Genomic DNA, 14818 nt, shown 5'->3' with positions numbered 1-14818 from the left:
CCTCCCGGTTGCACCTGCGCAGCGTAGCCTGGTGGTCGTGGGCAGAGGTCTTTCAGGTTGAAGGCAGTGAGGAAGAGCAGGTTAAACTCTCTTTACCTTTCTGGACTTGGACCTGCTGCTGGACAGCATGTAGAAGTTTTTTGTTTATCTTTGCTTTCTTTCCTGCCAACAAGTTGTTCGTCCTTCCCTCACCCGTTGGCCTTGAGCGATATCTTCCTTTTTACATCTGCTGCTCATAAGGTTCTCATCTACATCCTTATAATTAGGATATTTTACCATATATGTAGCTAAATACTAATTTGGATAAGTTTTAGTATCTTCCCCATCTCACAGCGGCCTTGTGGCATCTGAGAGGAGTCAGGTGCCTGGGCCTCACGCCCTCCGCCCTGGAGACAGCGTCCCCCTTTTGTCCTGGGTGACATCACAGCAGAGCCCTTTTTGACTCACCCCTGGGACAGCTACAACTACCCAGCACCAGCAGGGCAGCCCCACAGTGTCCACGAGGATTACAATGGGACAGTGCACGAGTCGTGCGGCTCCTTGCCAAAGGGGCACTGACGATTTTGCCCTGGCGGGGCTGCTATTACTTGTCCCCGAGATCCTGAATGCTGAGAAGGATAGCAGATCTGCTGCATATTCTACGTGGGAGACCCATGTGCTTCAGAGGGGTAAGTACGCAGGCACTGCTGGGCCCGTCCAGCCTGGCCCCAGGCTCCAGGCTCACCAGCAGGCTGGAGTCGGGGCTCCACCAGGGACGGGTGCCACAGCATGGCACTGCCATGCCACTGCCACAACTGAGGAAGCCAAGCGAGCGAGGGTCCCCAGCGGGCTGGACGGGACCAAAGTCAGCGAGTGCACCCTGTTCTGCAGCAGGAGCCCGTTTCCCTGGAACATCAGCAGAGGGGTACAGCCGGCGGGGGGCATGCCGGTTCCTGAAGGGCAGGGCAGCTGTGAGCCAGGAGCCAGCCCCAGCACAGCCTCCCCTGGCAGCAGGGGAGGCTCCCAGCGGGAGAGAGTGGAGGGGACCCAGCTCTTGCTGTGGGGACAGGCAGCAGAAGGCTGCTCACCCGGCAGGAGTGCTGCAGGACAGGGACCTTTCCTGCTCTGCTGCCAGCGGCAACCTTGAGGAACGGGGGCATCAGTGCTCCGACCCAGGGCTTGCAGTCGGCAGGGCGGTGGGCACAGGGCTCAAGAGAGGGCATGGCTCTTCCCTCTGCCTCCTGCCCCGCCTACAGCTCTGTCCATTCTTTTTTAATCAGATGATGCTTCTGATGCCTCTGTCATGTCTCCGGAGCCCAAGGACGTGGAAGCCTGTGACTACTTCTGGGCTGTTCTCACTGGCACCAAAATGGTAACTGCAGACTTTGTCAGTGCGTGAGGCTCAGCCTGCTTCTCCCAGCTGGGGGCTGCCGTGTTTGCTGCCCACACACAGGCTTTTGGAGGGCTGCTGGCTGTGCTGAGCTGCTGCCCTCCTGGCCCCTTGTACCATCACTGCACCCCTGTGGTGCAGTGGCCCTGCTGGCCATGTCGCCGCCCTCTCACCCTCCCTATTTGTCTCTCTGCTCCCTGACTGTCAGGAAGAGGACTGGAAGCTGAAGTTTCTGGCCTCGATCCGCACCATCTGCAGCACCAGGATGGAGAGGACATACATGTACCTGCCCAGCGACGAGCTGGGAGTGGAGAAGAAGGTGAGGGGATACCCAGTGGGGCGGGGAGGGGGGAAGGGTGAGCTGTCCGGGCACCAGCCCAGCAGTCAGAACAGCACAGGGGTTTCTGCACACAGGGGAGGGTGGGACGGGCCTCTGTGGGCACAGAGCAGCCTGGCCTGTGCCCCCCTTAACCCCCCGGGTCTTGACGCCAATGCTGGTATAGTGCCAGCAACGCTCTGCCTGCCCTGCAGATCAGTGCCAGCCCCTGGCAGCTTCCCGTGTCCCATCCTGACCATGTTGTCTCTCTCCAGATGCAACTGCCTAAGTCTCCCTTCGACCACCTGCGCACTGTGATGCTCCTGGGCTGGCAAGCTGCGTATGCCATCACTGAAAGGAGGTACCTGCCCCATACCCTGGCTTGGCCAGGGCCTCTCCACAGCATGGGCCTGACAGCAGCGGGCTTCCCCGACCCGGGCAGGACTTTGGTGCTCTGTCTTAGGGCCTCAGCTCTCCCCTGCACCAGATAGGAGGGCAGAGGGTGCCATGCCAGCAGAGCCAGCCGGCAGTGCCGGCAGGGGCTCTCCATTGTCTCCCTTCCCAGCTTTCTTCCCTGAAGGGAGAGAGGCAGGAGCTGGAAAGGGCTTTGTGCACTGCATGCCATGACTGCCCTCTATCCCTGGCTCAGCAGCACGGGAGAGGGAGAAGATGCCTCCACACAAGCCTTGCCCACCCAGTACGGGTCCCACCTGGTGACCCCAGGCCCTGACATCTACGGTCACCTTCCCAGGGCATCTGGGCACTGCTCCTAGTGCCAGCCTCCAATGGGCACCTTCTCTCCTCTCCTTGCAGCAAAGAGAACCTAGCACTGCTGTCACAGCACCTCGGCCCCTGCATCAACGCCATTGGCTCTCTTGCTTCAGAGACGGAGAGGGGCAAGTTGGATGCTTCACTTTATGCTGAGGTAAGCAGCGAGTGAGCTACAGAGAGCCTGCTGCCAGTCAGTTCCTGCGCACTTTTTCCTAGTTAGCTTTGGCTGCTGAAAGACCACGGGAGAAACAGAAAGACAACGGAGATCCTGAGACACCACTGGGCAGGTTGCTGGCACCACTGGGCAGCTGAGGCCTGCCTCAGGCAGCAGGCATTCAAGCCAGCTTCCCATGAGGAAGGACCAACAAAAAAGCACCACCCGCTCTGTCTTCCTTACAGATTCTGAAATCTCTGGACAGCGTGCTGGAAGTGCTGGTGTGTACTTCATCGGACTACACTGCCGCTACGCTGGAGATCATCTTGCGGGTCTGTCCCCAAGGCCGCGACGGGCTATACCCCCTTTCCAGGCTCTTCTCTTGTTCAGGAGAAGCCTGGGCACGCTGTGTAAACCCTGCCCGGCGCTTGGCAGAGCTGCCGCTACGGGAGCTGCCACTGCATCCCAAGGCAAACCAGCAGCTTTTCTCTTCTCAGGCCCTGCTGCCCCTCACAAGATCCGAGAAAGTGGCAAAGCGTCGGTATGCCGTGGGGAGGATTGCCAGTCTGAGCGAGGCCCTGATCCCCACTTCTCTGATGCAGGTAAGGAGCTGGTGGTTCAGGCAACCTCTAAGCACTCCCTCACCCCTTCCTGCTGTCTCAAGTGCACTAGCTCAGCCAAGCTGCCACTGTCCATCCTCTCAACCCCAGGACTCGTTCACAAACAGAGTGGGCACGGTCAGCGTTCGCACCTTCCAGACGAAGCCTGTGCCACTCCTGGGGCAGCTGATGGGGTGCCTCACCCTGTGCTGTGCCGAGGAGGACAAGAACATCAGCTGTGGGTCTGCAGAGGCTCTTCACGCCATCCACAGGATCGTGATGGTGCGACAGAGTAAGAGAGGCTGGGGTGGGCTAGCACCTTCCAGACACGAGGGCCCGGTCAAGACCAGGCATGGTGATACGCCGCTTTGTCCGCCCTCCCCAGCTAGAGGAAAGAGCAGCACATTCCTCCAAGGGTGGAGCAGGGGAGCAGCCGTGCTGCACCAACCCTAGGGGGCTCCCCCAGCCCCTATTGGAGCAGCAGGATGTCCCCTGGGGCAGTGGCTTAGTAGCCCTCCTGAGAACCAGTGCACTGGAGAGCCTGTAGCAGTAGCAGCATCGTGGGGCTTCTCTCCTGCTTCAGAGCAGAAAGCCGGACCAAACTCTCTGGCCTTTCTGCAGACTGCGAGGCGGTTTGCCCTCCTCCCCCTTGCAACAGAAGACCCATTTCCTCCCTGGCATGTCTCCTGTCCCCACCCCCTACCCTCCACCCAACACAGAGTGCCCCTCTTTGACAGACACAGCGCCCTGCCACAATCAGAGCTCTGCTTGGTGTTCTCAGCTGTCTTCTCCAAGCAGCAGCTTCTGCATCATTCCTACTACTCACCCACTCTCTGTTTGCCTTGCTGCCCAGGCCACCTGATGACACCTACCTATCCGTATCTCTTTCTGGAGCGGGAATGCCCAAGCACCTTCCTGCCCAAGGACGCTGCTAGCGAACCGACGGTAATGAGCCCCTCCCTTCCTGGGATTCTTGGCTGTGAGGTTGACAGGAGACCTGGATGAACCAGTGCCCCAAGAACTGCGGGCAGGAGGCAGGGTCCGTCACGGCCTCCCAGCAAGCCGGCTGCAGGGTCCCACCATATCTCAGCAGGGAGCAGCCAAAGGCTAATGTCAGTGGCCAGCGTCAGCACTGCAGGTCCAGCTGTCCTGGCCACCCACAAGGCCTAGCTGCCTACACACCGCCAAGTGTGCCCTGACCCTGACCTCCACCACCTGCCTTCACCCTGCGGGGCAGTTCCCTCTCCGCAGCCACTGAGGCTACAGTCATCCCAGCCCAGGCCGGCCCTTGCAAGCCCACGCCAGCTCTTGCTCCTGCCTGTGCTGGGGGCACAGTGCCAGCACTGCCCTGGCTCTCTCTCCAGAGCTGCCCTCGCTGCTCAGCTGCAGCCCGCCACCAAGACAGGCTGTGTGACATGTCTTCCCTCTCGCAGGTATTTGGCAGCTTCCTCTTCCCTGTCGAGAGGACGGACTTCATCCTCACCATCTTGGAGGGCATGACACACCCCAGGGTCTCTGACACAAAGGTGGTTGCCCGCGTGTTGGATATGATCACAGACTCACAGATGGAGGAGGTTAGCAGTTTGCAGACAGATTGCCCTGTGCTGTTGCCCTCTCGGGGGCCGTTCTCCCTGGCCCGGGTCCAGGGCTTGGGAGTCCCCGACAGCCATTTGGGCTGGCAAAGAGCCACAGGAGGGAAGCATTTGCTGGTGGCAGCTGGGGCCATGGCTGTGCTCCGCTCCATTCTCCCTCGTCTCTCCTCCAGGTGCCACGGGTCATGCAGATCATCCATGACCGCCTGGCGTCGGTCAGCAAGGAATCACTCCTGGACATCCTGAAGAGGACCCTTTTCCAGATCACCTCCTTGCACCCTGAGCACGCGGTCCAGGGCCTGCTGGAGGTCTTCCCGTGGTGCGATAGGTACAGGGCCCACCCACCCACCTCTGGCACAGCTCAGGACCCTCAGGGCCGGCACAGGCCAAGGGGCAGTGGCTGGGGTGGCCCCATCGACAGCATGCTTTGTCTCTGCAGGGTTGCCACGGCCATGTGGCAGACGATGGTCTCCGAGCCCTGCGTTGCAGAGGACGTGCTGAGAAAGCTGCTGATGCAATGCATAGGGCCTGGGCACGATGGCTTTGGCCCACACCACAACTGTGTCCGTTCCTGGGCTGTGAGTTCCTGGACCAGGCCTCGCTCACCCCCAGTGGGGCTGCACTCCCCTCCCCATCCCCTCCTTCCCTCTTCCTCTGTCCCCAAACGCCAGCCTTCCCTGGGGCTCCCCAGTCAGGGGGGCTGGGAGCCAGAGCCCAGCAGGGCCACATGCACTGCTGGGGCCCCACTGCGCACAGGCACGCAGCCCACCCCTGCCCTGCCGCTCTCTGTCCTCCTCCCTCCCCGCCTGCTCCTGCCTTGCTGGGCAGCCCCGGGCAGGGCGGCTGCCTGGCCCAAGCAGGCTGCAAGGTTTGGCCCAGGGAGCTGAGGACAGCTGGCAAGACCCCCGGGGCCTGCTGGGCCCTTTGCTCTGGACACGAAAAGCTGGCTTGCCCATGCCACAAAGCAGAGACGAACCCAGGGAGCCGCTGGGGCTGGGCCCCAGGCCAGGCAGCCAGGCAGCGGGCTCTGGCCCGGTGCCTCCATCAGCTCAGAGCGACGCCTCACCCCCACCTCCCTCACCCCCCAACCCGCAAGCTTTGGCAGTGCTGCAGGGACACCTGTGCACTGAGAGCTGCACCTGACTGTTTTCTGCAGGTAACCAGTGCCATGAACAAGATCTTCCAGCTGCCCTCCAGCAAAAACATTGCGCACTCACTTTTCCACAAGCTCTACATTGCCGTGCTCTTCCAGATCTCCTTCATCCATGAGTGCACACTGCAGGACTTCAGCAGGAGCAGCAGTCAGATGGGGGAGTGCATGTGGCCTCCAGGCATCTTTCTCAGGTGCTCCATCCCCTCTGCCAGGTCTGTGCCCCAGGCCGGAGCCAGCGCTGGGGCGCCACATGTGACGCGCATTGTGCTCTGCATGCAGGACTGCGGTGATGACCATGAGAGCTCTTTTCCAACACGTGGGGGGTGCCACTTTGGTTGAAGACATCCAGACGCAGGGTGGCTGGGACACGCTTTTAAGACATGAGACCTTCCACACAGGTGTTGCTGTGCTGACTAGGTGAGCGCCTCATCAGTTGTCCTTGTCTCCCCTGGCACTCTTCCCCCAGAGGTGGAGGGCCCCACGTGATCCCCTTCCTCGTGGCTGGTGAGGTGTCCCCAGGGGTCCGAGGGACAGCGTTGACCCTCAGTGCTGGTGACTGAGGGATCTCAGGAGAGACCGGCAGGGGAAGTGGCCTCTTTGATCTTTAAGGTCCCTTCCAACCCGAGCCATTCTACGATTCATTCTATGATTTCCATGCTGCTGCCTCTGAGAGCTCCTTGGTGAAGGGCTGCTCTTGCCCAGTGCAAGAGGAGGACTCGCAGGACCTGTCACCTTCCAATGCACTCCTTCCTCGGGGACCAGTGGTGCAGGAGAGTGCTGGGGCTGGCTCTGCAGGCAATGCCACAGCCTGCACTGGAGCTGTGTGGCAGAGCAGCCGGAAGGGTGGCCAGAGAGCGCGGGAAGGCTCAGTGGCCTGGGGATCCAAAGTGGTCAGGAAATGGCATCTGTTGGAAGGCCACAACTTGTGTGTAGGCAGGGCATCCCTCAGTGAATCGAGCACATCTGTGCTCGTCACCCTCCATGTTTGCAAAGGCAAGGTATGTGGTGAAGGGCGGGCGGCCTCTCCTCAAGTGGATGGCACCAGCTGCTGAAGCAGAGTGCAGAAATGCAAGCCTTGCCCTGGTCTGGCCCATGGGATAACAGCTAGCGCTGAAAGCACAGTCCCAAGGAGGTTTGTTTGCCCAGCTTGGTACTACCAATGCGTTCTTCCCCTGGCCAGGGCTCTGCGAAGCAAAGCACCGCTCTTCGGTGCCTCGGCGTTTGAAGAGGCAGTCATATGTCTCCGCCAGAGACAGAAGCACAAGGAGATCACCGCCATGGCTGTCTTCATGGAGGTAGGGCCTAGCAGCAAGCGGTGCCTCTCCAAGGTGCCTTGAAACTCTGGGCTCTCTGGCAGATTCAGCGTGCTGCCAGGAGTCCTGCCGGCTGGGCCAGGCTCTCACTGGGCTGCTGGGTGTCTTTCAGTTGCTGGACTGCGTAGACTTTGAGCAGCTTGTCAATGCCTGCATCCCAGACATTCTTCATTCACACCTGCACAGTCAGTCCTCGGTGCTGCGTGGGATGGCGGTTACAAGCCTCGTCACGCTGTCTACGAGACCCAAGATGGTGAGTGGGGGCATCTGGGCCAAGTGGCAGCATCCGCCTGGGGCTGGGCTGCAGGTGCTGTTGCCCGCAGAGGCTTGCTTGGACTTTGCCAAGAATCGGGAGGGGCGGTAGTGGCTCCACTGCTCTCACTGCCTTCTTCATCAGCCCCTGAGCGCTTCTGGGCAGCCCCTGCCTGGACTGTGCAGCACGAGGAGAGCGGCACCAGTGTCCGCTCAAAGGCACCTCCTGCTGTGCCAGAAAGAGGTCAATGCCAGGCCCCAGGCCAGCCAGCGCAGGGCTGCCTCAGCTGCAGGAGCACTCTACCCAGAGCAGTCATCCTGCTGAGGTTGGGAAGATGAGGCCCCGCACGGCGCCAGGCTGACACAAGTGGCTACTTCTGCAACCCAAGGCAGCAGCCTTCTGTCTGAAGGGGCCTCAGCACGCTCCTGGGGCTTCTGCCAGGATGGTCTTCGGTGTTTCTGAAACAGAACTGCTGTGTTTCATGTAGGCAGTAACTCTGCAAGACCTGCTGCCAGAGGTCGTGCAGCAACTGCAGGATGCCAACAGCGACATCAGTATGAAGGCCGTGACTGTCCTCCGCAACACTCTGCGCCTAGCAGATGGGCAAGTGGCTGGCCCCATCGCTCTGCAGCTGCCTGACAGGCTCCTGCCCCTCTTTGAAAACGTAAGTCTGGTGGGCAAGCAGGAGGTTTGGCTAGCATGGCCACGGGGCACGTGAATGTGGCCTGGGGGTGGTGCGTCCCTCTCCGCGTGTCTCACGGGCCTGCGAATTCTTCGCCCACCACGATCCCTGGGCACGTGCTGGAAACGTTTTGCTTGGTGCTTCTTGGGCTCTCCTGCTGGGGCAGCCCCTCCCTGTGCAGAGCCCTGCAGATGTGTGCTCCACAATGGCAACTTCTCCTCGGCCCCTTGCTGCCCATGGCCGCTTCTCCCCTTCCCATGTGTCCCCTTGCCAGCCCCAGGGTGGACCATCTGCAACCCACTGCCTTGCCCTTCCTGTGTCTTGAGCCATTTTGCACTGCCCACACACTTGGCCTACCTGCCACAGCTCACTGCAGAGTGAGAGCCAGGAGCGTGTGTCTCCCTGTCTGCCACACCGACCCCTTGCTCACTGTGAGCTCGGAAGAGCCTGGACTGAGGTCCTCCCTTGTTCTGTCTCACCAGGAGTCCAGCTGCATGAGAGAGCTCTCCATCCTTCTCTGCAAGGATGCCATGGAGGTTGCAGAGGGCACCCATAAGATGGAGATGAAGAAGCAAGTGCAGAGCACCATCCTCCCCCTCTTCTTCCACCTGCATGACCAGGACCAGCTTGTGGCTGAGGTGGGGACACTAAGCTGAGCATTCACTTGAGGGGGCAACACCCCTCAGGAGGGCCTGAGCATTAGGGGCATGGGCTGTTAGCAAGGCTCCCTCTGAATGTGCCTCACCTCAGGGCCAAAGCTCCCGAATCCAAAAGAAAGGTGCAGAGCCCCTCTGTGCCTGCACCAGGCCCACCACAGCCATTTTGCCCCTACTACACCTCCGCCTGCACAGAGGGCCAGAGCGGAGAGGCCTCTCCCTGCCCCACATCCAGCCCCGCATGCAGCCCTCCACAGAAAAGCCCACTGGGAGGCTTCCTGCAGCCCCAGAGCTGTCATGGGCCAAGAAGGTGGGCACGGACATTTTCCAGACCTGCCCTGCCTGCTCCCAGCTGTGCTCAGCAGTGCTGCGTAGCCACAGATACCTAGGCACTAGAGCTTTCACGGGCATCCCAGCTGTGCCTGCAGGTGTCTGAGGCCAGTGGTGAGGTGCCCAACAGTTGTCGACCCCATGTTATGCACAGGGACCCGCCAGATGCCTAGGCTGAATGCTCCTTTGCTCTCTTGGGCATGAGTACCCTGGAGCCGCCAGCGTGCTCACTGCACAAACCCTGGCCTGCAGGCTGCCCTGGGCCATGCAGAAGGGTGCAGCCCCTGCCAGGGGTTGCAGGAGCCAGCATGGCTGCCAGCCTGGGAAGGGAGCCGCAGCCAGGGCAGGGGTCTGGCCCTGTGTCCGCGGTGGCGGGCTCTGGAGCCCAGGCCCTAGGGAACAGCCTGCTGGGGTCCCCGTGCGTGGCGTCCCTGGCTGCCTCCTGCCCTGGTGCCTCAGTGACTGCAGCGCTTCACCTGCCTGCTGGCCTTGGCTGCAGATGAGCAGCTCTGGGGGACTTCTGTCCTGCAGCTCCAGCAGCATGAAGTGCCAGAGCTGGTGGTTGCCCCACACCTCTGCCCGAGCACTGAACCCTCTGGCAGATGCCTTCCCCAGCTGCTGCACCTCCCCAGCAAGGGCCAGAAAAGCCCCCAAGCCTCGCCAAGGTGCAGGACAACCAGGGCCTGTCCAATGCGCAGTGGTTTCATCTCCCACTCTCTGCTGCTCTGCAGGCCTCTCGGGAAGCCCTCCTTGGTGCTGCCAAGCTCCTGAAGTGGAAGCAGCTCAGGAACCTGCTGGAGACAGCGCAGCCACAGAGGATTGGCAAGTGCCTGGTAAGGACAACTGCCCGAGGGCTCCCAAAACCTGGCCCAGACAAGGCCTGCCAGCCCTGGCCCAGGGTGCAGGGTGGCTACCCTTGCCTCTAGCCACTGCATCAGGCTATCCCAGCAGGGGAAGCCAGTCCCACGTACAGGGCTGGCCTGGCCAAGGGGCGAGGCTGCACCAGCCCCATCCACATGTACTATTCTCTTCCAGCTGGTGGGGCACAGCAGCAGAGTGGATGACTACCTGTGCCAGAGCCTGCCATACCTGTGGAGCCCCCAGGAGCCCCTGCAAGAGGCGGCCATCAGGTTCATTGGTGAGTCACAACCCCATGGGCCCTCTGTGCCCCACAGCAGCTTGGCCGCAGCCCCAGCTGCTGCTGAATCAGCCACGTGGCTGCAGAGCACTGCCGGCTCAGAGTGGGCCTGGAGTGCCTGTGGGGGCTCCCTGCTGCCCTCGGCCACCCCCTGCCCATGCAGTGGTTGCTGGTGGGAAGCTTAGCGAGTGCCTCGCAGCCTCCTTGGGTGGTGTCACACTTGGGCACACATGGCCAAGCCGGCAGGGATGTTGAGGGGGGGACTGTGTCTGGGGCGAGCTGGCCAGCGGGATCTGTGATGGGCTGTGTGTACCTAGGGCTTGCCGGGCAGCACTTGGTGGATGGGCGCAAGGAGAAGCTAGAGAACATCATCGAGGGTGAGTGAGGGCAGTGGGGTATCAGCACGAACTGGCTGGGAGGAGAAAAGACCCTGGGCAGTGAGCTGCGACCCCTGCCCCAGCTGAGGAGGTGGGGTGGGCTTGGCAGGAGGGGTTCCTGGGCGTGCTTCCCAGTGATACAGGCTCTGAGCTGCCCTCTGTTCCTTTCCATGTCAGCCCTGAGAAGCATGGAGGGCTACAGCAGCCCTTCGGTCTCCTCCCTGGTGACTGAAACCATCCTGGTCCTGAGAACTTCCTCCACATTCAGCCTGCAAGCACTACGTTACCGGCTCCGGAGGGTGTGGGAGAGGAGGCCCCGTGTCCCGAGAGCTGGCTGGCTATGCTGCTGCAGCTGTGCTCAGTGCTGAGCCCAGCTCCAGCCCTCGGGCCCCGCCGAGTAACCTCTCTGCTGGACTTTCCCCAAAGAAACAGCCCTCTTTCTTCACTGCTTGAACGTGTCATTTTTTTGTGTGAAAACTGAATGGTTAGAAAACTCCACGGCACCAAGCTGCTCTGCTAGGCTGTGAAACCAAGAGGAAGGAAAGCTTTTGCTTCCCTGGCCACAGAGTGTTAGAGCAACCCACCGCCTTTGCCTTCCTGGGCGTTGGGCCATTTTGCTAGGAACAGTGCGATTTTAGAGTGAGCCTGATGGTACGGAACTGATAGATTACATGGCCAGCCCTGAGTCTAACTGACAACCTACTCATGTCCTCTGGATGAACTTTGCTCATTATAATCTCACTACAGTGCCAAAATACACCTCTATCCCCAAGGCTACCCGCCTCCAAGGTGCAACTACCTCTCACTGAGCACACGCTCTGAATTTCCCTGAGCAAAAACAAAAGCCAGGAAAATGTATACCAGTCACAACAAAGGCGCATATGACTTGAGTCGCTCACTACCTAAAAGCAGGAACATAGTAAAAAAAGGGCTCAAGAGAGGAAAATGTTGGGGAAGACACCACCACAGACAAGTAGGGAGGACGTCGCTGACTCCTGGCATCAGCCGAAGGCTGCCGTGCTGAACCTCTCTTCCCCCCTACAGGGATGCCTACAGGGTGAGGTCTGAACCCTCAGTTACAGCGAGTGCTTCCCTGGGAAACCTAACATTCTCTATAGAGTTGTTCCACAAGTTAACGTATATGTAGCTGGTTGTGTTAGTCATATTCTTGGTATTTGCACGTGCTTTGCAGACAGAGTCTTCATCAGCGGCAATCCAAAAGAACCTGTGCTCGTGTTGCTCCAATAAACTACACCAGTCATTTACTAGACTGAAAGTGTATTACACGATATGTGCATCCATGATCACGATAATTTAGTCTATTGAATACAACTGGATTTATAGTTCCAAACAGGGCATCGCTCAGAATCCAAACCCAGCCACCCCCAGCCCCTCTGATATCTGAGGACAAGTTGGAACGCAAGGGGGTTTAGGTCCTGCCAAACTTCCTTATCCTTTAACACAACATGCTTTACTAAACGTCCGCTACAGTGGAGCAAATTACTAATGTTCCGGCAGATTCTATCACCTCAGCGCTACAGGAGGTCACATCCTTATCAGCAGGGGTAGTTCAGAACCATGAGGGGTTAGACTGCATAGTAGCATCCCATGGAGCAGTAGGTACACGGCTGCGTTGGAGCTGCTTGCTTCTACGTAGGTGAAAATCAGGTGATCGCCAGTGATGCTGTTATCTCAAATCCTTCGTGCCCCATGCTGGCTGCCCAGTGGGCAGCTGAGCACCACACAGCTGCTCTCTCACTCCGTCCTTGCACCGGGAGTGGGGAGAGAGCTGGAGGGGCCAAAGTGAGCAAAGTCATGCATTGAGGTAGCGCCCAAAGAGAGCGGGCTGGCTTCTGCTGGGATGTCAGCCATTGCTGTGATGAGCACTGAGCCTGGGCCAGGGAAGGCGCTGCAGCTGACATGCGAGAAAACGGAGGGATCAGAAGTAGCCAGTGTGGGTTTCTGAAGGGCTGGTCCTGGGTCTTTGTGCCTAAAGGCAGGACTCCGCAGAACCACCAGCAGGGGACAGGTATCAAGTCAGGGATTACTTGAACAAACTCAGCCACCATAAACAGAAATGGAGGTGGGTGCTCTGACCAGCTCCCCAAACACAAGTAGCGGTATGCCATGACACCCCAGGATCGCAACCCTATGGTTGTGGAGTCTTTTCTGCGCATGAGTTTGGCGAGCCAGGCAGGAGGACTCTGTTCGGCTGCAGGATCGACTGTGGAGCAGACCTCCTAGGCGCGCCCCGAGCCCCTTTTTCTCTCTCAGAGGAGCTCCTCTCCCAGCCGCTCACTGCAGGGATACAGGAAGTTCCTGTGGTTGCGGGCAAACGGTACACCTTAATTAAGGTAAGCCAATTGGCCGGGGAGGTCGATAAGCCGCATAGAGATGTCTAGCGTGCAACACGAACCCTGAAGGCGTCCTGGGAGGTGGCCGGTAGAGTGGCCAAACGGAGGTGGCCGATAGAGCGGCCAAAAGGGGTTTAGAGTAGAAGCTGCCATACCCTGGTTCTAGGAACCACAAGGAACATCCTGAAGATCATAGAAGAGACGGGAGGAGGGTAGGCGAGCTTTAATGGTAACTGGCATAATGTTTGCAGCTGCTGGGGAATAATTCTAATTGGAATAATAACTGTATGTTGTTGTATATGTAAAGGCCCGGGCATTTTTGTTAAAGTATTCTTTTAAACGTATGTTAATATGTGAATATGTAAATATAATATAAGAACTGCCATTGAGGTGTATGCCTAAGGGAACGAAATTTGCCCAGGCATATTATCTGCTCGTCGGGTTTAAATGTCCTCAGTGTAATTGTCTACAGGCAGTTAATTTACAGTGGTCTGATTTTATTTGTGTATCTCTATATATTGTGGATTTTGGAGGGATTGGGATTGACTAGTAAAGAGCTCCTAGGAAAATGGTGCAATATTAACTGCTATAGATTAGAATGGGAAAAGGTCAAAGCAAAGAAATCCCGCGGAAAAGCCCCCTAGAATGTATACTAACACATTGGAGGGATATAATGGGAAGAGGGGGGACAGAGAGTAAAAGAACTGTTATCAAATATTGTAATCAGTGGTGGCCACTTTATAAACTAGAGGATGGAGAGGAGTGGCCCCACGATGGAACTATTAATCATAACACCGTATTACGGTCAATATGTCCTTTATTACAGTCAATAAAGTCCTTTGAGGAGAGAAGGAAAATAAGATGAAATGTAGTATACAGATATGTTGTTTCAGCATCTTAGAGAGAAAAGGAGCGGAGTTAATTGGCCCTTGACTGAGCCTTTGGTGTTGGCATTAGAAAAGTACAGGCTGGAGAAAGATAAAGGAAGTGATAAAAGGGTTGTTGAAGGTGTTAAAGGTGTTTAAAGTTGAATGAGCAGGGAAAGAGGATGTAGGAATTTTAAAAGCTCTGTCTCAGCCCCAGGCTGAGATCTCAAAATCACAGGTGTTAGCCCTCTGGGGCAAAGGGATCATGATGGGTCCCAGAGAGAGTTGTTATGGAAACAGAAAAGCAGTTAACTCTTAAAACAACCTGAGTTCATGTGCAAGCTCAGATTGCCAATGGGACCGCTCAGGGAACTGATGACAATTGCATTCCCCTGACCGACCCCACTGAGACCCTAATCATCCCGAAAATTATGAAGTTAAGTTAATACTCGAATCTGTTTGAATTGGGAATTGAGAATATGCTTCCAACAAGGTCCAAAAGAAACCCCCATGGAATTTTTGGACCAACTTTGAAATGTAATGGAAAAAAAAAATAAATGAAAAATATTCGGACCCAGATCTCTCGGATTCAGAGAACAAACTGACTAGCCTTTTCCTAGGGTAATCAGCCCCTGATTTTGGCAGAAATAACGGGGACCTGGGGAATCTACCCTAACGGATCCTCCACTGGTTATAATGAAGATAGGGGAGAAACGGAAGTGAAATTTCATATTGGTATGGGGGCAACATATTCAGTTCTAAATCAAGCATTAATGGCTTTAGGGAATGATAATGTTAGGGTAAAAGGTGCAACCGATCGACCTGAAAAGGCTTATTTTTGTCAACCTTTGAAGTACAAGTTAGGGAAACAATGGGGCATACACAGATTTTTATA

The 14818-nt window shown here is 57.6% G+C and overlaps 1 protein-coding gene across 1 annotated transcript; it reads left to right on the top strand.

Moving 5' to 3' along the window:
* Window positions 1-922: 922 nt before the first annotated feature.
* On the top strand, window positions 923-11233 carry LOC311427354 (maestro heat-like repeat-containing protein family member 7; the record flags this gene model as incomplete). The annotated part of the gene is made up of 22 exons (XM_084504665.1): window positions 923-950; window positions 1260-1351; window positions 1578-1688; window positions 1961-2046; window positions 2499-2610; window positions 2856-2942; window positions 3108-3212; window positions 3321-3501; window positions 4063-4154; window positions 4643-4783; window positions 4975-5129; window positions 5241-5379; window positions 5958-6145; window positions 6234-6371; window positions 7135-7249; window positions 7380-7520; window positions 8008-8184; window positions 8685-8840; window positions 9920-10021; window positions 10224-10326; window positions 10644-10703; window positions 10881-11233. 22 exons carry the CDS (start codon window positions 923-925, stop codon window positions 11069-11071), a joined length of 2700 nt encoding a protein of 899 aa, XP_084360791.1. The 3' UTR covers window positions 11072-11233.
* Between the last annotated feature and the right edge of the window lie 3585 nt (window positions 11234-14818).

The sequence above is a fragment of the Aythya ferina genome (assembly GCF_964211825.1).
Source record: "Aythya ferina genome assembly, chromosome: Z".
NCBI lineage: Eukaryota > Metazoa > Chordata > Aves > Anseriformes > Anatidae > Aythya > Aythya ferina.
Note: the sequence above shows the minus strand (reverse complement) of the source record. Positions and strands in the feature narration are given on the sequence as shown.